The sequence below is a fragment of the Cryptotermes secundus genome, unplaced genomic scaffold, assembly GCF_002891405.2.
Source record: "Cryptotermes secundus unplaced genomic scaffold, Csec_1.0 scaffold131, whole genome shotgun sequence".
Lineage (NCBI taxonomy): Eukaryota > Metazoa > Arthropoda > Insecta > Blattodea > Kalotermitidae > Cryptotermes > Cryptotermes secundus.
Genome location: NW_019742552.1, coordinates 118,745 through 143,885, shown reverse-complemented (window position 1 = coordinate 143,885; position 25,141 = coordinate 118,745). Strand labels below are relative to the sequence as shown.

The 25,141-nt window shown below is 41.4% G+C and overlaps 1 protein-coding gene across 1 annotated transcript in view; it reads left to right on the top strand.

Annotated features, from left to right (window-relative positions):
- LOC111873269 (homeobox protein Nkx-2.4) overlaps nt 1–25,141 on the top strand; it is a 137,537-nt gene that overhangs the window by 53,593 nt on the left and 58,803 nt on the right. Inside the window, exon 3 of the mRNA XM_023867831.2 lies at nt 20,365–20,460. Coding sequence (XP_023723599.1) covers nt 20,365–20,460 — 96 coding nt within the window. The remainder of the gene's footprint in view (nt 1–20,364; nt 20,461–25,141) is intronic.

Sequence of the window (25,141 nt, the reverse complement as noted above, 5' to 3'; positions counted from 1 at the left end):
CGTGTCCCACCAGAAACCCATATGTGTGTCTCTACTCGCAGTTTGTTCTACATGCCCTGCATATACATATACACACACATACACACACACACACACACACACACACATATATATATATATCCAGTATGGAAAGGCAGAGAAGCATTGACGTACAGGACAAAACAAAAGGCGCCTATTAGAACCACCTTCGCCCATTTCTCCGTATAGTGTTCCAAGTTACAGGAATATACTGAACCTCATACCGCGAACTGGTACTAAATCAGAGACCAAATTAACTCAGGAATGGAGCTCACTGGGCCCTCAAACTTCAGCCTGATTCCATTCTGATTTTGATTTAGCAAGAGCACTATAAGACATACATAGTAACTTAGACAAGCGTTTCGTTAAAAAAGGAGTATAGACAATTTTAATTTGCATAGACGGGGAAAAAGATGTTTTAATGACATTGTCAAATGCCAAAACTACTCAAATCAGAAGTGGTTTGGGTTCCTGGGTGATAAATTTCGTTCGTGAAATGAAATTAATATTAAAGATGCAACTTTTGATGCATGGTTTATTTAAGGATGCTGACAGTGACCTAGATAACTCAACATCAAACTGTAGATCGACTAGTGAATGATGATTTGGAAAGGGTGTGGAAGGAAGCTCTCGTAGAATAATTTGAGGTAAAAACTGTCTCCTGGAGGGATGAGGTAAACAACCAAAATTTCAGTCAGGATAGTCGGTGTCTCAGCCGAGATTCGATCTGTGGCATATCTGCTTAAAGAAAGAAATGTGGATCCAGAGAAACAGCCGTCGCTAGCGAACGGCTCCGAAACAACATTCGTTTCTAGGCAACGGCCGGGTAAACACGTTCCTGCTGCAACGGACACGAGAATGAACGCTATTGGCTGCGAGGGCCATGCCCGCGAGGAGTTATAAGGAAGAGAACTGGGGCAGTCAAGTAAGTTCTCTACGGGAGTCTGTGAAGAAAAGCGTCAGTTAGAAGGGAGCCGTCACTGAGAGAGGACTTGAGCGCGGAAGCTGAAGACTATCCACTGTTAGAATCCATTACAAGGGAACGGCTGGTGAAGACACAACAGAATGGAAAAGACTTAGTGTGTGCTGTGGTGATTTGTAAACCGTGGAGATTAGTGATGGCGTTGTAATTATTTGTAGTTCCGAGTTTTGTGTATTAGTTGTCAGTAAATCAAATATCCAATCCAAAACCACGTGTAGTCACTCATACACGTGACAGAACCAAGAAACTTCCCAGTGCATGTCAGAAATGTTGCTGCTTAAGCCAACTGCTCGGCGCACAATGATTATTATTTATTAACCCATAATTGACGCCCCTGGGTCCTAAGGAACCAAATTTTATGCTGAATCTCTCGATAAGCTGCCCACACCGTAGTGATACTCTCCAACCCTGAATCATGTTTCAGACTCTGCCATGGCGAGTCAAAACTTTGATCAGATTCTGCAAAACAGCCGAGTCGGATCACAGGGTCTCAGCTGTGTACTGAGAGCAACTTCAACCTCACTCTATGTTTGTGGAAAACAGAGGCACGGAAAGACAAATACTTTCTGTATGGGAAGAAGTACCTCTGAGTGATTCTGACGATATAAGTGGTTCAGATATTGACGCCGAATGTACTAAAGACCGTACAGAATCCGGGAACAATAAAGAAGCAGTATACTTCCAGCCACTTGCTTGCTTTCGCGTACAGATGTTTGAGAACGGAACCACAGTCACCAAACAGTTCATCTATATATAAAAAAGATAAAGCTATCCCCGTAACAGGCCTTAGAGACCCGTAGGGTTTGAGACGTCGAGGCGCCCATATTTTCTAGACAATCGGCCCACAGATGGTGGTGAGGTTGTAAGCCTTACGCGCCGGTTGCCCTTTACCCCCAGGAAGATTCCTGGTACTTATTTACGTTAGGACTTGAGTCGACCCCAGTGCTATAATGCGGCTGCAAGGATTAGGTCAAATGAAAAATCCAATCACATCATCGTGAATCGAACCCGTGACCTTCCGGCTTGTAGCATAGTGCCTCAACCAAGTACGCCACCGCGTACCCCAGTTTATCAGTATACTTCGCCAAATTAAAGAGGAAGAAATGTTCTGTGTGTCCTAAGGCCGAGAGGAATTCTGAGAGTATTTCGAATGATTCTCACAGATATGGTCCCGTGTGTGCCGTGTGTGCTCAGGTGCAAAGCGATTACAGGTTCTAGACATGTTCAAATGTTCTTCAGGTCTCACGAGCCTTATGATCGACTTTCGTGATCATGTACACATTCTGTTGAGTTACATAAAAATACCAGTCAGACCTGATGCAATATGATTATGCAAATTGGTCACTTAACAATTTGCTAATCAACACAACAGTGTGGTCCATGTTTCACTATTGGACACTGAGTTGTAAATATTATGTAATTTCACACAATTTTTTTGTTTTAAATCATTTACGTTTACAGAGGGTTTCGTTTTTAAAACGACCTTTGTAGAAATTTACAAGTTCCTATTTATTGTTTGTTATTTATTATGCTTGTTAATGTTCATAAATAATATAACAAAGATTCAATGTAGCTGTACAGATGCAGCTGTCCAATGGCAAAGACAAAACTGAATACTTTCTATTTTCGAAATTGTTATTTCAAGTGTTTATCCCATACAGAAATAAAATATGATACCGGATTCCAGGCACCTAGAAATATCTGACTATTCTAAACCGCCTCATTTACACAAGGAATGTATTCAATGAAGCGGATTCAATATATCCCACTCGCTTTTCTAACCCTTAAGTTTCCAACGTCACTGCAACAGCCAAATTCCTCATAAATTCAGTACCTATACAGTATTTAGAACCAGACTGACCACTGTGGCCTTTCGCTCTGTTAAAGATTAAAGGAGTTTGTTCCACGCTTCATTAAGTAAATAAAGGAGAACAGCAGAGAGCGAGCCGAGCTCCTGTCCCAGAACGAGATGCGACTGGGAGCAGGGATTGAAATAAAACTTACGTTACAAAAACTAATCCGCTGAATGGTTTCAGTGCAAACAAATGGCGAACAGCGAAAGAAGAGAGATGATTATCTCCGTTTAGCCCTTCGTTGGTTGAAGAGTATGTTGCAAAATTTTCTGTAACTTTTTTGTGTCTTGGTTGCATGAACTGGACAAAAGGAAGGATATGTCTTCGGAATTGATCCGGGTGCAAATATGATTAACTGAGAGCCCGATTTAAGTAATTAATATTCCGACGGTACATCTCAAACTGATAGGGGTATATTTTTTAGTTTCGTGGGGCGGGGTGAGACTGAGTCCACTTGGTGCAATGACCACTAACTGGCCTACCGTACCAGTCGCGGATGATGAGTATGGAACATTTGGTGGAATGAAAATTGGTGGGGGAAAACGAAATACTCGAAGGAAACCTGCCCCAGTGCCACTTTGTCCACCACAAATGCCACAAGACTTGACCCAGGATCGAACCCGGCCGGTCGCTGTGAGAAGCAGGCCACTAACCACCTGAGCTATGGCACGGCCTAATTGATGGAGTAGTTTGTTTTTTTTAGTTTCTTGAAGCCACGTTAGGTGGCTCCGCTGTCACAAGGGCATGGCGCGTCCTCAGGTTGCGGTTGGAGGGAACGGCCTCCATGTATGAAGGGTAGCTGCGATTATACTGAGAAAGCAGTCGTGGACAGCCGACAAGGGGTGGTCCTCCAGCTTAGGGGTTGGGCGTGGGGATAACAACTCCTTGCTTAAATAATAAATTTGTTACGAAAATTTCCTAGAAACCTCGGATCTGGACGGATTCTATGGCTAAACCACCTAAGTGAAAGAAAATGGATATGAGATTTGGCACTTGGAATGTTAGGAGTATGTATAGGGCAGGATCGCTCAGGGCACTGGCGGAAGAAATGTCAAAATATAAGCTATATTTAGTGGGGGTACAGGAGGTCAGATGGGACGGAGGTGGCACCGAACCAGCAGGCGAATGTACATTTTTCTATGGGAAGGGGAATGAGAATCATGAGGTAGGAACAGGTTCTTTTCGTATATAAGAGAATCATATCAGCAATTAAGAGGGCAGAGTTCGGTAGTGATAGGATATCATACATAATTCTAAGAGGTCGCTGGTGTGATATTATAGTTCTGAATATTTATACCCCAACGAAGATAAAATTGATGATATAAAGGACAGGTTCTATGAAGAACTAGAACATGTATCCGATAAATTCCCGAAGTGCCACATGAACATTTTGCTAGGAGAGTTCAAATGCAAAGTACGTGGGGAAGGAATTTTCAAACCAACGATTGGGAATGAGAGTTTGCACGAAATTAGTAATGATAATGGAGTCAGAGTAGTAAACTTTGCCATATATAGAAACCTTATCGCCAAAAGTACAATGTTCCCGCATCGTAACATCCATAAATTTACTTCAACATATACAAAATTATAATTTTGCCTGTGGTTCTGTATGGGTGTGAAACTTGGAGTCTGACATTAAGGGATGAACACAGATTGAGAGAGTTTGAGAACAGGATGTTGAGGAGAATATTTAGATTGAAGAGAGATGAAGTGACCGAAGGTTGGGAAAAACTACATAATGAGAAGCTTCATAATTCGCAATCTTCGCCAAGTGTAATTAGAATGATCAAGTCATGGAGGATAAGATGGGCAAGGCATGTAGCACGAATGGGGAGAATAGGAATGCATATAGGATATTGGTGGAAAGAAAGAAGGAAAGACATTACTAGGAAGACGAAGACCTAGGTGGGTGGACAAAATTTAAATTGGATCTTAGAGATATAGGATGGGATGCTATGGGAGGGCTCTTGTGGGCTCATTGATGTACCTTCGGTTTCCATAAAATCCTGGGAAATTCTTGAGTGGTTGCACAATTGGCAGCTTCTCAAGAAGGGTTCAATTCCATGAGTGAGTGAGTTTCTTGAGGTGGGGTGAGACTGAATCCTATTGGTACGTCGGCCACTAATTACCCTATTGTACCAGCCCTGGATGATATATGATGAGTGTGGAGCAGTGTGTGAAATGAGAATTGGTAGGGGAAACCGAAGTACAAGGAAACCTGTCCCAGTGCCACTTTGTCCACCACAAATCCCACATGACCTGACCTGAGCTCGAATGCGGGCAGCCGAGGTGAGCTATGGAGCAGTCTAACTGATGGGGTAAATGCGGGCTAGTGGATAGATCCTTTGTCTGCACTACATTTCTCTGGATAATACAGTCACCCTGTTTGCGCCGACGAACAGCCTGTATGCGATCGGCAAGTAAGGCACGGCTTGTCTCATAGGAAGACAGATCCGGAGATAGGGCATGCTGAGGGTCTGGCGGCCGATAGAGCACGGCCTTGCCTCGCGGAACGCTGGCATCACAGGGCGAACTAGCTATTCTGTAGATAGCAATCAAGGTTCATTTCGGCACGACCACCCCTATTCAAATTCAGTGGTTCTCAGCATATGCTAACTGCAATGCTACGAGGTTTGTGATGCCGTCTCAAGAGAATGCAGGTTCAACTACCGCCGCATTCTCATTCTAAGCTACAAGACGTGCGTCTCGAATAGTAACACGTCGATGTATGCGGACAAAATAGAAAACGGGAATAATGTGAAAAACTCAAAGGGAGAGTGACGGGGAGGGGAGAAAAACAGAGAAAAAGAAATAAAAATACAAATTACTGATAAAGGTAAGGTTGTCTTTGTATTTAACTAATTAAGCACTATGCCATGAAGGCTTATGGGGCAGTGGATGTATGGATCAAATTTTTCTTGACCACAGAAATAAATGGAGCTGAGTGGTCAGCTTCACGTTTCGGCCACTTTATCCACGGGGAAAGAGCCCTCCATTTTCCGTTGGATAGGAGGTTGGATGGGCCCCAGAACCTGTCTGGACGATATGGAGTAGTGAAAATTCTTGCCCCCTTCGGACTCGAACTCCGACCCATTGCTCGTCCAGCCCGTAACCAGTCGCTATACCGACATCTAAAAGTTTGTGACGATGGTGCATTAAAACAAATATTGTGTTTCTGAACATTATCCATCGTCCTGTCTCTCTCTAAAAACCCCGCCCTGTTTATTTTTCAAAACGTAACGTTTCGGAGACTGGATTCTGTCCCAGGAGATAGGGACTACCTTTATCGATTCGACCCAACTGAGTAGGTTTTACCTGAAGACTGAGACAGAATCAAGTTTCTGAAACACTGGGTTTTGAAAAATAAACATGACGCTGAATAATGTCCAGAAACCTAATATTTGTACAAGTTACTGGCTTCGTTCACACTATACAGGAATATTTATCAGTCCGTAGTCAGAGGAGGGCCCAGACCTCGTATCTGATCCCTTGTCATTAATAATTCTGTAAGTTAAAAATGTCATGAAACGGAAACAGTAGTTGCGGTGACAACGCTACAGAACTGAATCCATGAGATACCCAGATCAAATTTCAGTCGGCCTACCGCCTATCGTGACTGAGATTTCTGTGGTTTTCCTGATTCGTTCTAATGGAATTAGGGAATATCTCCCTGAAACAAACCGCGAACTTCATCATCCAGATCCTTACTTAACTACAGCTGCATTATATAAGACGCTGTTCAGACAGCGCCCTTAAGTAGCCTATGATTCAATCAAGACGCGTGTACACGTATGAAAGCAGCAATCCTGTATTCCGCGCGCTTCCACATAGGCCTACATTTTAAGTGTCCTGTTACGATTTATTTTGCGTTCTAGGCCTTATAATATCACGGGCAATATATTATCTGAACTACTTAGGTTGTGAAGAATGCCGTCTTATGGAAAGTGGAGCCGTGTAAACATCGTATCATCATTTTTTAAGAATAAGATTGTGTTTTAAAATCAGATAGCTAAAATTCTGATTATTGTGTTACTTTTATAATTAATGTTGATCGTGGATTTGGATGATTTCTTCATTCTTCAATTTGTTCTCTCCTCTTTTCAACCTTTACCCAAACTCCCTCGGCACAACTGTGGAGCCATCGCGTCACACTAGTGTACCGCGGCACATCGGTTGAAAACCGCTGGTATAGACTGAGGACATTAGAGAACAGGGTGTTGAGGAGAATATTTGGACCGAAGAGAGATGAAGTGACAGGAGGTTGGGGAAAAATTGCATAATGAGGAGCTTCACAACTTGTACTCTTCTCCAAATATAATTACGAGTATAATGATGAAATAAAAGAGGAGATGGGTAGGGCATGTAACACAAATGGAGGAAAAGAATAATGCATATGGGGGTTTGGTGGGAAAATCGGAACAAAAAAGACCACCAAGAAGAAGATGACGTAGGTGGGAGGACAATATTAAGATGAGCCTTAGAGAGATAGGATGGGATGATATAGTATGGACTGAATTGATCGAGTGTTCTTGTGAAAATGATAATGAACCTTCGGGTTCCATGAAATGTTGAGAACTTCTTCAGTAGCTAAGCAACTGGCAGCTTCTCAAGAAGGGTTCAGATCCACGGAGTTACTTAATTAGTTAGTTAGAACCCTTAGGCCTACTAGAACGCCTAATGCAACAAAACAAGAATGACGCAAAATTAAAATTTTACAGAATTGAATAGGACTACATCCTTCAGTTCTGTAATTCTGTCCGTGCGCCTGTGGAAATTGTTTCACGAAACCAAGTAACAGGACACAGATTGCAGAGGTGAAGTGTCTACGTACAGTGAAATTCCGCATAAAGTCACACATAATTCACATTTTAATATAAGAAATTAATAATATGCATTCTCCTTAAAGGAACAAAAATGCCTTAACGATTATAGACTAAAATGGACAGTACAATTTTTTAGAATTGATTAATATAGGGTTCTTAAAAGTAAGAAAAAAAGATACCTGGGACATCTAGAGAAAATATGGAAGGCGGAAAAGGCACTGTATATCTACTATCCACAGCACAACAGTCACATGTACACAGTCTTGCACAGAACTTGTTCCCTGCTGCGTCTGATCCCACGGAATATCAAACGAGCAGAACACGCTGTTACCGGTATCTCGCGACAGATACGGCACGGCACGGCACGGTACTGCACTGCAAGGCAGCCCCGAGCCCCAACGGCTTCCCCCGCCGACAGACCGAGATGAGTATCGGGCTTCCTGCTGCTGCAGTCGCTTTCAGTAAAGCACGACCACAGTTCTACTTCTCATGCTGGAAGCATATCCGTCTCTCTGTCCTCAAAGAGTTATCTCCAACACATTTCGATCGGTTTTTGCAGGCCTCTGTGACGTTTGTACCAAACCTTACTAAGGGAATTTCATTTTGGTCACAATTGGACTTCACGTCCAACTGAAATACAGCTTCGGGAGACTTCTTTACGTAAAGAGTAACTAAATGCAAAGAGATGTTCTTTCTTCTTCAGATGCTAACAGTAGCTCAACCGGTAAAGAATTTCCTCGCCACGTATGAAAACCGTGTTCACAAGAGCCTGCGCCAGATGAATCAACTCATCATCATCATCATCATCATCATGTCCTCATTCTAAGATCCGTACTGACGTTATACTCCCGTATTATGAAAGAACTTGCGCATTATGAAAGGTTACCAGCTCCGTCCCGTGTGACTGATAAATGTTTTTTCCCTCCTTTTTAACCTTTCATCCTTGACATGTTTCGGTGTGAGAGACCATCTTCAGAAGGATATATCAATTCAAGCGGAAACTACTATTACAATGTGTTTGGTCAGTATCAATACATACAGACAATACCATTACAATGCCATGAATATAATATCTGAGAATTTAACAAGTACAGTGATGTGCATGAATATATTAAATTATTTATAAATTATTACAATTAGTCTGTTTACAAGTGTGGTTTTAAATAGATTTTGTTAACATTTTTAGAACCAATTTGGTTCGTGTCCTTTATATTGCCTCTCTTTAAAGGAAGTTGCGTGTCTATCACTTCGTGGTTCTGTAGTTTGATGAACAGGACTCTGCAAATATATTATGAGTATGATGTATTATTTCCATCATCCCGATTTTATTTAAACGTGAGCTTTTGTTATTGTGTCCTACATTTAGTGTCGTCCTGTTGTTCGGGCCGTGCTGTGTTGTTGTACTGTTCTGACGTGTGTTGAGGCGCGTATTTATACCCCTACACTTTTATGAATCACACTGGAAGCAGCCGATAACCTTTATACTATTGCTAGTGTGACGGACCAGGATGAACCAAAACAAACTTACGCATGCTGTAAAGTATAGACCTTATTAAGATGTAATTTTACTTAATTCTTACTGCTTAACTCTTAGGTTATTAAATGACGTTGTTCCAAATCCATATGTGATACAGCGTCTAATTAAATAAGAAGATTGTTATAGTTACGGTGAGTTGAGTGCGGCTTCTTTGCCTAGAAAATCTATGCAGACTACCAAATCCTGTGCAATTCGAATTCTACATCTCCGAATTTCAATCTAGATTTCTCAATCATTGTCGGAACCTGTGAAGAATTCCACACCCAGTTTCCTCCGTCCAGATTACTCTAAAGTAACTGCAGGAAGAATTGAAGAATATTATCTTCTGGAAACTGACATCCTTTAGGCTGCAAAATCGTTACAAAGGGTTAGTAGAAATGTGCCTTCCTCCATATTCAGGATATCTGAAAATGGAAGTGGCATATTTTTGAGAAATGTCGCTAAACATCTACGGAACTACACGTCATTATATCCGAGAAAAGCGTACTCTTCATATTCGCAACACCCAATCTAGCAGGGAGTTAGGATTCTTCATAAATTTGCTAAAACATGTGCCTAGCTGTTCTCGTCATAATACGCAGCACTGCTAGATAATGAAACGAATTCCGAGACCATTCTTCAAGACGTGCTTCTCCCTTGCCAGTGAACAGTAGGCTAATGTAATCCACAATTTTCATTTCAGGTGGGCGAGATGTTCCCCAGTGAGTATAACAATACTGTACTACAAATTTTCACAGATCAACTTTCATGTTCACATAAATGTTGACATCTTTAGTATTGGAATTTTATTTTCAAATACTGCGCCGTATTGTAGTTTTGATTATACAATAACGAAGAACAATGAAGCACCATGTTCTCCAGCACTCTCCGTCTATGCTCGTACTTTCGGTTGCGGACCTACCAGGATTAAGGTTACAAGAGGAAGGACAAAATTGCGTGATGAGGAGGTTAACAACCAAATATTCTTAAGACGATCAAATTCACGAGAGTGAGACGGGTATGTAACCCGCAAGGGACACGTGAAAGAAGATTCTTTTCTCTTAGGGCAGGGTGTAGTTGCGGGTTGTTTCTAAAACTATAATGACCATTCGGGTTCCATAAAATGCTGGGAAATTCTTGACTATTTTTCTATTGCTAGTGTGGTGGGACTAAGTCCCTTGTACTGCAGCCACTTCTGGCCTATTGTACCAGCCCCAGATGATAGGTGAGGGTGGAATGAAGACTGGCAAGGGAAACCGAAGTACTCGGAGAAAACCTGCCCCAGAGCCATTTTGTCCACCACAAATCCCACTTGACCAGACCCGGGCTCGAACCCGGGCCGTCGCGGTGGGAAGCCAGCGATTAACCGCTTGAGCTATGGCGCGGCCTAAACCCTTGACTAAGTCTAGTGACAAATAGTATATCAGGAAGGAGCTCGTTAGTGTTCGTTAGTGTTTCTTAGTCGGTGTTACTGATTCCTCACCAAATACGAACACATTCTGAAAGGCAGGGTACACAGTCACAGAGCGATCCTCTTGGTGATTACCCGGAAGAGGCTGAAGAATTTTAGAAGACTGAGGCGCGTTAGAATACTTCCGTCACAGAGGTGCGCGTAATAGAAGACGACGAAAAGGAACCTGTTTTCTGAGGGTATAGCTGTGCCATCTCAGGTGGCTCCAGAAGATCTGTTTTCCCAAAGATAATGATGACGTGTACACGAAAAAAAATATATAAGAGAGGTGCAAAATACGGATTTGTAGGAATGAATTTTGGAACCGGAAGAAGTAGATATGACTCATTACAATAAAAATGGAACCACAAGTGCCTTGAACGTGTTCATACTCATTACATTCGAAGTGCATTGCAATAGGAAATTTTATGATTATTGGATAAACAGGACTGGAAATTCCGGACACGTTTAATGAACATGTTAAAGATTTTAAGTATATGAGAGAAAATTTTGAAATATGCCGCATACTTTTAGATGCTCATCAAATATCTACTATAAACACAGGATGGAAAGTAAAAACATGGCTAAGAACGAAAAGGTTGAAGAAAGTAAACAAGCCACAAAACCTAAAACGTCATTGACGAGCCAACAGAAGCAACACACATATATATATATAAGTTCTTAAAGAAATTCAGCAAGGAAACCAATTAGTAACGTGAACCATAAAATATGAAAAGAGGAATTCAAGCCGGATGATCGCGCGTTTCCAGCGCACGTCACCACGTGGTACTTGAGACGCAACGCCCGCCAGTTGCACCAACACCACGGAAAATATCTCCACTCCAAAGAATATTGAAACGGATTATGTTTCTTTCGCCAATGCAGCTACAAATATTAATTTTTAGCACCTAATATGCATACTTCAATAAGACAGAAAGCACTGAGATATTAATGTACGTATTACGCGATTCAATGGCATGTACGCTACTTAATAATAAGGGGAACAATAATACTGATACCAGTAATTCACTTCATTTCTTATTTGTTTACGTGCCAACTTAACGGCCCACAGCCAAGTTACATAGTGGACACGAGGAAAGAAAACACAGAAACAGGAAATACATATAATTTGAATACTAATACTAACTCTAATAATAATAATCCCAATAACACAAACCAAATTATCTTTGAGACGAGAGTGAAGTAAAATATATACGTTTGCAATGAAAAATAAAATTTGCAATAACTACTACAATTATTGCTACTCCTACTACTACTACTATTATACTATACTATACTACTACTACTACTACTACTACTACTACTACTACTACTACTACTACTACTACTACTACTTATAATAATAATAATAATAATAAAAATGACGTGATGGGACAACAGAAAATAAGTCGCTTATATGAAACTGCGAAAGAAAACAGAGTATAAATGTGAAGTCGGCAGAGTCAAATAGGAAAATACCTGCTTATAACATGACAAGGGAACAAAGTGTCGGTCCTACAGAGTAAATATTAAAGAATCAAATCTAAGGGAAAATTTATTAAGTGATGAATTATTAAATGAGTGAAAATGCCAGCACGTCTAGTGTCATCTTGGTTTTAACATTACTATTCTTATAATAAACTCACATGAGCCGAGGAGATGATCTTGGAGTGAGGGCACGCGCTGAAGTAGAGCAGCCTCTCACGTGCATTAATATAATACAGAATGCACGAGCATCTAATTTTGTTTTTTTGAAAATGTTAATGACAAATAAGGCATCGAGAAGCCGCCTAAAATTGTCATAAGATTCAGTCTGGTCAATACCATCTTCTGGGTTACAATGCCACATAGTTCGGACAGAGCTCGAAGTTTCAAAGGAACACATTGCTTCCATCTTCATGGAGGGATTTCTCTTTGTCAGCGAGCTCAAACAGACTCTGGGAGTAAGTTGTCGCTATATAGTCTAAATACTAAAGGCGTAATAATTACCCCCAAGAATATTCCTGGTACTCATTTCTGTTTGAGGCTGAGTCGACCCCAGAGCCATAGTGCGACTGGTAGGATTCGGTCAATTGAAAAAATCCACCTCTATTACCTACAGTTTCGGACGATGGGAAAAGTCCCAAAACACAGTAATTCTGTGAATTTAGTCAATCGTTTACTCAGTCTAAAGATCTACAGAATTTAGGCCTATCGACTAGGTCCACAGAAAAGAGATCCCTAGTGTAACTTACAAGTCTCAGGACCTAAAGTTTTCCTCAAGCCAGCGGAGAACAGTGCTGAATATCAACAAAGCTGGCTAACACTAAAGAACATTGACACTTTGAAACCTACAACTTTTCTAAATAATATTTAAAGTTTAATTTTCTGTATCACAGAAAGAACAACGTACATCCATAAAATAAACCATGCACAACAACCATAATACATTACAATAATCAGCCATTTAAGAAAGTAGACGCTGTTTGTTCAGAGAGTTGTACAGAACACACACGAGTACGTACACTCTGTGGGCAAAATATAGAGATCAAATAAACTCTGCATTTTGCCAACAGATTGTGCTTCTGTACCTGTTCGAATTGTTAGAATTAAGCAAGCTTATAGTAGCCACTGTGCTACAATATTATTCTTGGACGTGATCCATAAGTCGAAAGGGTTTATTACCCTGCATACTCAGCATGGCCCGAAACGTAGGACTAAGCTTATTCGTTCGGCAGGTAGATTTACTCCTGTCTTGACGCGCTCGATTGTCATTATACTGAAAGAAAGGTTAGGATTTTTTATTTTGCAATTTGTGTCGATAATAGTAATTGAATCCCGGACCTTTTCATTACAATGTCAGTACCAATAAGCTGAAGACGAAAGAAAATCCCACTCGCAAAATGTCCTGTGTATAAATATAATTCAGACAGTGGGAAATGCCCAGCGTAATGTAGGTATGTAGGCCTATAACGAATTGCCATTGTCACAATCAACGTTCCCTCTATTCCAGGGATGGGAGTGTGCAACCCAGGGTGCCTCTGAATTTTGCCGATTTCAGCAAATCGGGGAGAGGGCAGCGATTTTCGAAAAAGTTCCATAACAGAAATTAAATTTATAAGCAGAAAAAAAAAGTTTAATTTTTAAATTTTATTTTTATTAATTCAAATTGACTATACATGAAAAAACTAAAAATGTGTGGGTGACTGGGACTCGTGCGAGGGAGTGTGACAGCCGCAGCTTGGAGAGAAAGTTGGTGACAACGATTTGCAGACTAATTAGATCGAAATGGACGTGGGAGACAGCAGCTGTGTAATTTAGACGCTGAGTATCCCTCAACTGGCTGCAGTGAGAGAGGATCACCACGGAAACCTAGGACAAAATACTCGTAACTTACCCTGAATGGAGGCGGCGCCATAGCTCAAGCGGTTAGTCTCTGGCTTTCCACCGCGGCGGCCCGGGTTCGATCCCTGATCTGGTCAAGTGGGATTTGTGGTGGACAAAGTGGCGCTGGGGCAGGTTTTCTCCGAGTACTTCGGTTTCCCCTGCCAATCTTCATTCCACTAATTGCTCCACAATCAACCTCACCTATCATCTGGGGCTGGTACAATAGGCCAGAAGTGGCCGCAGTACAAGGGACTTAGTCCCACTCCACAAGCAATAAAAAAAATAATACCCTGAACCGAGATTCAAACCGGAAACCTAGCCATTCCGAGGAAGACTCATCCCGCTCAGTAAACAAACCCCACGTTTGCATCGGTTAAACCTCAGTTACGGGTAACCTATGTGGATGTCACAAGTCACACGCTTCTTGTCTCTTAGGAGCAAAAACAAGTTTGTTCTGCTTTACGATCAGCTGACGTGGAGTGCATATCCTATATACGTCACAGGTTCTTCCATTTACAATCTTTCTCTGCGACTTGAGAAGAGCCCTCTAAAATAAGAGCAGAGTCGATAGTTTCCTTGCTGCAATGGTTCTCCAGAGTCAAGCCGTCATATAAAGACGCAGCTACAGCGGCTCAAAGGCTCGGGCCCTCCATGCTACTACAGCGGAGGGTGGTTAGATCCTTATGAAATGCTGGACACAAGAAAATGTTTATTGGTCACGGCTGAGGGCCTCTTCGGAATTATTGTACTTCAGTGTTTCTTTCCTTTTGCACGAAAATTCAATTCAATTAAACTCTTATTTACTTACGTGTTAACTTAACAGCCAATTAAAAGTCAGGATGAGTAAAGAAAAGGAAACATAATACGCACAAACAAAATAAAAGAACAAGGCGATTTATATAATTTGAATAATTACTTACTTACTTACTTACTCATGGAGCTCAACCCTTCTGGAGGAGCCGCCAATTTTGCAGCTACTCAAGAATTTCGCAGCATTTTATGGAACCCGATGGTTCATCACCGTGTTCACAAGAGCGCTCCACTGGTCCCTATCCTGAGCCAGATCTATCCAATCCATTCCATTCCATCCCATCTTATCTCTCTAGATCCATTCTAATATTGTCCACCCACCTACGCCTTTGTCTTACCAGTGGTCTCTCTCCTTCTGGCTTTCCCACTCCCACCTCATCCTCCTTGACTTGATCATTCTAATTATACTTGGAGAAGAGTATAAGTTATGAAGCTCCTCATTATGCAGTTTTCTCTAATCTCCTATCACTTCATCCCTCTTCGGTCCAAAAATTCTTCTCAACACCCTGTTCTCAAACACTCCCCTCAGTCTATGTTCCTCCCTTAACGTCAAGAGACCAAGTTTCACACCCATACAGAACCACAGGCAAAATTATAATTTTTTATATTCTAATTTTTATGTCTTTGGACAGCAGACGAGACGACAAAAGGTTCTGGACTGAATGGTAGCAAGCATTACCCGAGTTCAATCATCTCTTAATTTCCTCCTGAATCAGGTTTCGATCTGTTATCGTTGTTCCCAAATATCTGAACTATGCCACATTTTGAAAACATCTGTTTCCTCTTTTTATGTCATGATTTTGCCCTGAATTTTGGTGACGAGACAGCAACATATACTTAGTTTTCTCTGTATTTACTTCTAGACCAACCTCTTTACTTGCGTCAATTAAAGTCTGTGTGTTTTTCTTTATGTTATCTACATTATCATAATAGCAAAAAATATATCCCTGTAACAGGCCGTGGAGGCCCATAAGATTTTTAGACGTGGAGGCTTCCACATTTTCCAGATAATCTGCTCACAGATGACTGTGAGGTTCCCAGCCTTACGCGCCTGTCGCCCTTTACCCCCAGGAAGATTCGTGGTATTCATTTCTGTTAGAGGCTGAGTCGACCCCAGAGTCTTAGTGCGGCTTGAAGGATTAGGTCATTTAAGAATACAGCGACCTCATCAGGAATAGAACACGAGAATTTTCGGCTTGTAGCATAGGGCCTCAATCAACAGGAGAGCACTGAAAGTTGGCATAACAAATCTAGAAACCTTAGGATAAAGGTAGAAATAGACTAAAATTTGATACTAGGCAATAAAATAATACAGCTAATATGTTAATGACGTAACTCAGTAGGATTAAGCAAAGGAAACTGTATTCTCAAAGGAGATTGTATGTTTATTGAAAACATCTAAGGATTTGTAGATGTTGTTTACACCCGCGACGCACCCTGTTGAAGGGTGAGTCTTGAGACATTATTGGTGTTAAAGGTAGAGAAGTCTCCAATTTGCTGAGTGGGTACACGGAGACCAGCAGTGTCCGTAATAGAAGAACGGCAACTTTTGTTTTATTAAGAAATAAAGTGTTTTAAAATGTAAATAACTCAACACTTATTGGGCTGGATATATCGATTATAGCATAAATTTCCAAACTTTTTGTATTAAGTTTCCAGCTTCTTAGAATCTGCCAAAGTAAGTTCATTCCAGCCTACACATGCGTACTCAAATTTTGACAGAATTAAGGTAATATACGAGTATAAAAATTTTGATACAATCCAAAAAGAAGAATTATATGTGATGAAATGAATTAGTTCTAACAGCTTTAGTGCCTGGTAATGTAAGTTGTCAACATGACGGTGGTAATGTAGTTTTCTATCAAACATAACTCCAAGATATTTTACACAGTTCGTGCGATTTATAGGTCACTCAAAAATAATTAAAATTGATAATGTTAGTTCCACGAGTAAAGGAAATCATATTTATTTTGAATATATTGGGTTTCACATAATTCCCAATACACCACTCCTGTATAAAATCTATATCTGATGGTAATAATTTACAATTCCTCAACAGATTTTATGGCAGGAAATATTTTTAAATCATCAGAGAACAGAAATTAAAAAAAAAATTGGAGCGTAAATAATTAATAAAAATATTGAACAATACAGGTCCGAAGGTGGAGCCTTGTGGCACTCATGGCAGCAAGGGAAAAGGTGAGGAAGCATTTTCCAAGGTGCGAACATCAGAAAATCTAAGTAATAAAAAACTTTGTGACCAATTAATATAATGATCAGAGCGTCTAAAAATGAGCAAAAGTATGAGGGATTTTGTGAAAGGCTTGTCTGAGGTCAAAATAAATTGAACTGAATTGTGAACTGACAGAAACTGTGATTGAATTTAACTAAGTGAATTGGTTGCAGTAGTCTTTATTTAATAAAACCATGATGAGATTGGTGAAGTTTGATTTAAAATAATAATAATAATAATTCATTATTACAGAGCTTGACAATAGCAATAAAGCAAATTGCTGGAGAAAACAATTCAAATAATAATTAAATATTAAACCAGAGGAGGCATAAAGGATAAGAATACAGAAAAGAGGCAAGTCTCCGAAACACTGTGTTTTAAATAGAAATAGCTGATGGATAGTGTCAAGACACTCAATAATTGGTCTATTGCGGTGTGGATATTTATAGCGTTGAATGGATAGATGACAGATAAATGCAATTTGGAAATGATTTGGAAGAAAAAGTTCGTGGTTTACTAGAGATATTATCCCAACAATTTTCTGGAAATACGGAAGAAAACAGTCACAGGCTCAGTCAAGATAGCTGATATCACGGTCGATATTCTAGCCGAGCACCGCTGTAGAGCAAGTCGAGTGCCTTACCGTTAAGCCAAATCAATTCGCTGCCTATGCCAAGCTATTTATTTCTCAAGAAGTATGGAAAAATCAGGTGGTTTGTTTGTAAAACGTGTGCACACTGAAGTGAATGCACGATGTAAAGATTTTAGACCATATTTACACACAGAAATGTCTGGAGATCATTACGAGGGGAGGGGCACCATAACAAAGCGCTTTTTTTTTAAATACAAACGTACGTTATGTATATTTTTACGTGTTTAGTGATTACACACGGAGTTTGGTTTGATAATTAGATTTACTGACCACTCATAGCTACTCTATAATTCGCTGCAACAATAATTAATTCTCCTATGTCTTCATTAGGTATTGCCTCGTAACGGGTCCCAACAATGTCCTCTTGCTTACGTGCTGAAGTCGTTGCTAGCTGGCTTCTGTCTCATAACTGTTCCTCAACTCGCCATTCACAAGAATGGACTAACTCTGATAAAGCCAAAGTCAAAGTCAAAGTTATGCTACGACCGACGAACAGTTGGCCAGTCTATCTTGGTTTTAAGCTCCTATCTTGGGCTCAAGACCAGGTTTTTGTTACTGTCGGACAGCGGCGAATTTGTTGATGTGAGGCGCCCTCTCAGACCCCTGCCGTTTATAATTGATGGTGGCCCTCGCGAGCGCATTCATTCTAGGGCCAGAGTACCGCGGACTCATAACCATATTTTGCTGTCTCGGTTTCGAGACTCATCCAACCTGGAGGGCCACGTCCCTGTATTTGTATTCCCCAGGAACAGAGAGGCCAAGTTAAACCTCCAGGCACTGGGTTCGCCTCCTACGACTTGCAGGGCTACGGTGTAGGTATTCGACCTCGCCTCCACACGGGATTCTCCCTTCTGACTCAGCTGGTGGCCTCGTTATATTATCTCAGCACGGACCACATAAAAAACAATGCTTGTAATATTTCTTCTATTGTTGCATGTGTATCCGTTACCTAGGTAGCGTGTTTTGGTTGATGTGGAAACATGCTTACCAGTCGTCGCCCAGCAACTGACTGCTTAGTTATTAAAATATCCAGGCTTTCAGCCCTCATGTCAAAATGTATAAAGTCAAATGCAACTCCGAGCAAGGCCAATAATTCCTTACTGACCTTCAGTAAAACTAAAAAAGTAACTTTTAGTGTAAGAGAAAGTGAAACCATGGGCCTTAGTTCATCTTCTACTGGAAATATTAACACCACAGTGCTTCGTCATAACTGGATATTTTCTAATATTTTTTTTATTGCTGGTGGGGTGGGATTAAGTCCCTTGTACTGCGGCCACTTCTGGCTTATTGTACCAGTCCCAGATGTTAGGTGAGGGTGATTGTGGAGCAATTGGTGGAATGAAGATTGGCTGGGGAAACCGAAGTACTCGGAGAAAACCTGCCCCAGCGCCACTTTGTCCACCACAAATCCCACTTGACCAGACCCGGGATCGAACCCGGGCCGCCGCTGTGGGAAGCCAGCGACTAACCGCTTGAGCTATGGGGCGACCTTTTCGAATATTAATATCACTTTAATAGACGCCGAAGGAGCCTGTCAAGCGCTTAGCACGCGGGATGTCGAGCGGTGGAGTTTCCTTAAAACAAATCGCAACCGCTTCTTCTGAAATGTATTGAACATTATCTTATTTAACGATTCTGTTTCAACTGCAGAATCTATATAACGTTGAAAGAGAAGGGAAGATAATCAGGAATGGGTTTGGAAGGAAGCAGCAACAGAATACTCGAAAGAACAGCCGTGACACTCGCTACCGAGCGAAGCAACAGCAGGCGAAACCCTGATCTGGAATTAAATAGAGTATCTCTTGAATACAAATCTATCTATCTACTATCTGTGGCTTTATAGCCCCTGTGGACCTTGGCCGATTTTTCAGTTTCTTAATCCACACACAGTCGGTAGGACTCTTTGGACCCTGTCGCAAGGCTGCTACCTACACACAGAACAACACAATACAGAACAATCGCACACAGATATCCATGACTCGAGAGGAATTCGAACACACGGTTCATACCTTAGACCGCGGGACCACTGTGATCGGTTTAACCCTTTCTTTTATGCCTAAATAATTTTCTTCGTGATTTTAATTTTAAAAAGACATGAGATTGGTGTGTTTATGAAGAAATTGCTGAGGAACTTTTCGCATATCACTTTATGAAGATAATTGAAAAGAGAAAGATAAGATGGAAATGTAGCGCGAATTTGGGAAATGACACATGCATCCGTCTACTACAGTTTGAGTGGAAAACCTCCGTGAAAAGCTCAAGTTAGAGCTGTAAGCACGTAAGATAATATTAAAGACCAATTCTTTCATGAATCATGTGTGAAAGTTTTAACTAAATTAGAGTGAAGAGTTCTACCTTTTACGATATAATGCCTTGTAGTCTATTGAAAGTCAACTGATGTTTCGGAGCAAAATATCGCCTCCATTTTCAGGATCGAAGAATAAGCCAAGCAAGAAACCAGCATGAAGCGGGTAGCAAGCGTTATATCCAAGAAGATATAACCACCGCTATGAGGACCTAAATTCCTGCATGTAGTAAATTGATTGAGAATAGGATCCAGTCGCTGAATTTTGTAAACACCATGATGAAGCTTCGAGTTACATAAATAGCAGGGAATTTCTGTACCTGCTGTCACGTTCTCACGTGTGTTGAACTGCGCAGGTGTACGAGCTGGAGCGGAGGTTCAAGCAACAGAAGTACCTGTCGGCCCCCGAGAGGGAGCATCTTGCCAGTCTCATCCACCTCACGCCTACACAGGTAAGCTTCTCAGCAAGCGTTACACTAGACAGAACCCCGTTTCCTTCTTCACACACTGTGCTCTTTGGCCTGCTGGTCCTTCTGAAATAAAGTAGTCTTTAGACATCGTCACGTGTATTACTGACTATAGATTTGGATTGGTGTATAGAATTATTGACCACTTACAAGTAGTAACTACGAATAATTATTATATTATTGCTGATTTCCACACTACGAATCACTCCGCACTAAGTCTTTTCAAGTAACTTACACTAGTCTTTACTTGGTAAGTGCTCTCTGCAATGGTTAGTCCACTGCAGTGTCTTCACTAGACGTTTTCTGGTGACGAATCTTAGCTTCTGTTGTCAGCTGGTTAACACTCCACAGCTGAGCTCTCAACTGACTCCTATAGCGTTGATTGTCTTCAGAATAACTCCTCGGCAAGGACCCCACGGAAAACACTTTCGTCTGTATTGTTGACAAAGCCTTTTTACCGCACCGTTGCTTAGAAATGGGCATGGCGCCAACGACACAGAAAACACTTCTTGCAATGCCTTTTCTGCTTACTATATTATATTTAAGCATCCTGTTACACTCACACAATATATATGAGACAAACTCCGCCTTTTCTGCTGTTGCTTGCTTGTATTTCAGACGTGGTTTAGACATGGGTCTACATGTCACAATATTCTATAGGATATTTCCAGAGAAGGCAGAAGCCCTCATGCCGCCTCAGGTGTCAGAAAGTTCCGCTCCTCAACTGAAAGTATACCAGTTGTCTCAAAACTTCATTATAACTAGTAACACGAAATTTGCAGACTCTGTGATAACAGCTTTCATAGGTCCCGTGATTCCTAAAACAGTTTTAATTACAGTGTGGCACATCATGCTTAGATTACTGCCAATTAATTGTCATGATATAAACAAATTCTCAATAAAATTACTTTTAGTTTGACGAAGAGCACACTCACACACAAAAATGTAGCGCCCTTAAAATTGTGCAGTTCCAGGTGGCCGCCTGGTTCGAGTGTTTCTACGCCGGCGAGGGTCCGGTCCGTCGAAAGTCCTTTTAGACACACAGGCGAACAAAGCATACATCCATGCAGCAAGTGGGATTTCAACGAAAGAACCCATACAGACAGCGCGGCCATTGTGGTCGGTAGAAATTAATTTTGAAAATTAATGTTACTATCCTCTAATAAAAAACTGACGCGTTGTTTTGCTCCGAACGAACACTGGGATCGCAGGTTCGAATCCTGGTAGGAAAATAAATCCATGTCCTTACTCATCTAACTCGCACTAAGTTATTTTAGACAAATTCTCGTAAATGGGCTTGCGATGGGCTGATCCCTTTGTCAGAGGACTGTCATCAAGTATCTGACAAGTCAAGGAATAAGCGCAGAGCGTACTTTCTGATTGCTAGTGGGGTGGGATTAAGTCCCTTTTACTGCGGCCACTTCTGGCTTATTGTAACAGCTCCAGATGATAGGTAAGGGTGATTGTGGAGCAATTGGCGGAATCAAGATTGGCAGGGGAAACCGAAGTAGCAGGAGAAAACCTTCCCCACCGCCACTTTGTCTACCACAAATCCTACTTGACCAGACCCGGGATAGAACCCGGGCCGTAGCGGTGGGAAGCCAGCGACTAACCTCTTGAGCTATGACGCGGCCAACGTCAAGGTTGCTCCGTGATGTTTTCACATCATGCTGTGAAGACGTACGAGGGAGAAGAGGTACAGCTCCACGCGTTTTAACCTTGGCACTTGGAGGTGAGCTAACTTCACGTCTCGGCGGCTTTATCTCAGAAGAAAGAGCCCCCTCAACCTTTTGGATAGGAGGCTGCATGGGCCCCAGAGCCGGTATGGACAGGATGGAGGAGAGAGTAATCTCTTACCCCTTCTGGGAATTGATTTTCTATTTTTCGGCTTTCTGGTACACTGAGTTCTGACGTAGATTCTAAAGAGTTCTGACAATGGTGTATAAGACTCGGAATCATTGGGTTTTTGGACTTTGTCCTTCGTCCATTATTCTAAAAACTAGAGAACACAAAGTTTCGAAAACTGGATCTGTTTCCGTCCTCGGGTGATGGAGCGGTGACCTCAATCACTGAACCAGTTCCAGATCCAGGTCCAGTTTCCGAAACGTCGTGTTCTCTAGACTTCAGAATACGGAATGATGGAAAATGTTCAAAACAAAATATTTTTATAGTTCATAATTGGCCACAACGAAATATTTTCATATGAAACTGCTGGTCTCAATGAGACCGTTCTGTGATATATCAAATCGATTCATTCTATAGAATAATAGCAACATTCGACTTATCTTCGTGTAGGAGTAAAGTATGGCCTACACTGGTTCAATACGAACAGCAGTCAAATACACCTGCAGCTACTAGCGTAGTTCTCAAAATAAGAATTTCAATTCTGACTCGCTCAGGAGTAAATCCACAGTTGAAACAATTGAAAGGAGATGCAGAGGACAGCCACAGCTCTCCATTACGGGTTCCGCTTATGTATTTTGTGTGAAGAACCCATAAAATATCAGAATGGTCTCGACTTTGTAGATCCACAACTTGAGTACCCCTGTTCAAGATGAGGACAGTGCGTGATAATTTGACTAGGATTTGTAGTGGTAGCCCTCCGCGACATGGAAACCCGAAATTACATGATACTGGGGCCAGCAGAGCACCGGTAACAATTGTGGGCCTGAACAGAAGAGTTACCCTCTATTTCTAAGTAAAGGAGATGGCCAGAGCAAGAACTGCAACGTGTTAAGGATAAATGAGAGAAGAATAGAATTTATGAACGAGATATTTCAGATTACAGCATAGAAGTAAAAAGAAGAGTGCGATTTTCAGTAAGAAAATATCCCATTCGACAGCCGGCGACGGGTTTTTACATTAAGCCTTCTCGTGACTTTTCCCATTAGCTCTAAGCAAACTGTAGACTTTCACAATTTTCTGGGGCCGACTATTCTTGCTGTATAAATCTGGACTTTTATTCCGGGCGTACCCAGTTCGTATCCCAGAACAGTTACAAAATACGATGTACAGACATCGTAGCTTTCCTCAAGGTGTCCCGGAGAGATATTGGACTTCAACTTCAGGTAAACAAATTCGTTTATTCACCTTCACCAACCTGTCTCAAAGTCAGCAGCATGAAATCTATGCACATTAGCTGAGAGTTTCAAATAATTTTAAAAAGAAACTTTAATTAATTTTAGATTTGTCAACACTTCACAATTACATAGGTGGATGGTGTTCATAAGGAGTTAAAACCCATGGAGTGAACCTGCTGAGACCTATCTTAAGGCACTACTCTTGCATTTGCCAAAAGTCCTGAGGAAATCATTAAAATTTGCATTCAAGCACCTCGGCCACCTAACAAGAACAAACAGAATAGGAAACAATAAGACAAAATATGCAATGGCCGCTTCCTAGGAGTCCCATGCGGTTTAACGCCCACAAACCTCCTAAAATATTCCATTCGACTCCATACAACCTCAGAAATTCTCTTATCGTCATTTAAGAACAGATTAACAGAATGACAATCCACATATCAAGAAAGTTTTTCATTACAGGCAGTTGTTACTGGAGCAGTGGAAACACAGTCCGATGGGCTGACGCGCTGTGCCGACAGGGCAAGGGGCGGCTTTCACGTTCCATGGCGCGCTAATGCCAGATTAACTTCACTGTTAGGTTCAAAGAGATTGTTAGGGGCATGTTAATGAGGCGTTTAAATGCAGTAACTCATCCTGAAAGCTATCAGAATTGAATGTGACACATCCGACAGGCATGAGCAACCGGCCGATGCACTGCAGCACATCGCGCTGTCCGAGAACTGGGGGCATCGCATGCAGAGCTTAGCGGAGAACACCGGACGCTAATGTTATGATTGTATGATTATGTGAGCTCGGTTTCTAGAAGTTCTGCTTAACTGGAAGCCTGTCATTATATTAAATCAGAAAATGTCTAACACGCGCAGAGGCAGAATTTGATTTACCGGATAATTTCCGTGAAGGCAATTGGCGAAGAATATCTCTCGGACATTCACACAGCAACTATTCCTACTTGTGATGACTAGTTACTGAATATTATGTTTCTGTTTCGCTTCTCCATTATTGACTCTATTCGTCCTACTGATATCTGAGTCGATTAGTTTATGGGTTGTTTAATGGCGGTATATCAACTGCGAAAATTAACGCAGCTTAAAACGGGATGACAGGATTGTAAGTACACGTAGAAGGCGAAGTGGTAATGGGGTGTTAATAGAAATTTCTTAAAGGGGGACTACTTCTGTAGTGAAGGATTGTAAATCTACGCCCAACATACAAATTGATGAACCAGTCCATGCGGGCTGTCCGCCGTTCTGCCCTAAGGGTAACTAAACAGTTCATCTTACGAATTCTTTTCCCTTGGCACTACAGCCCCAGTGGGCCTAGGCCTACCTCCATGAACTTCTCTGTTCACTTTGTTTTTTATAGATCTTACATATTTCGTAGGACTCCTTGGGCGGGTGATCAGCTCGTCGCAAGGCCTCTACGTGTATACAAACACAGAAAAACGCACACACACAAACTAAACATCCATGCCCTGAGTGGGATTCGAACCCACGATCCTGGTTTCCAAGGGAGCGAAAGCAGTACATGCCTTAGACCGCTCGGCTACCGTGACAGGCTTCATCTTACGAATATCAAGTATAAAC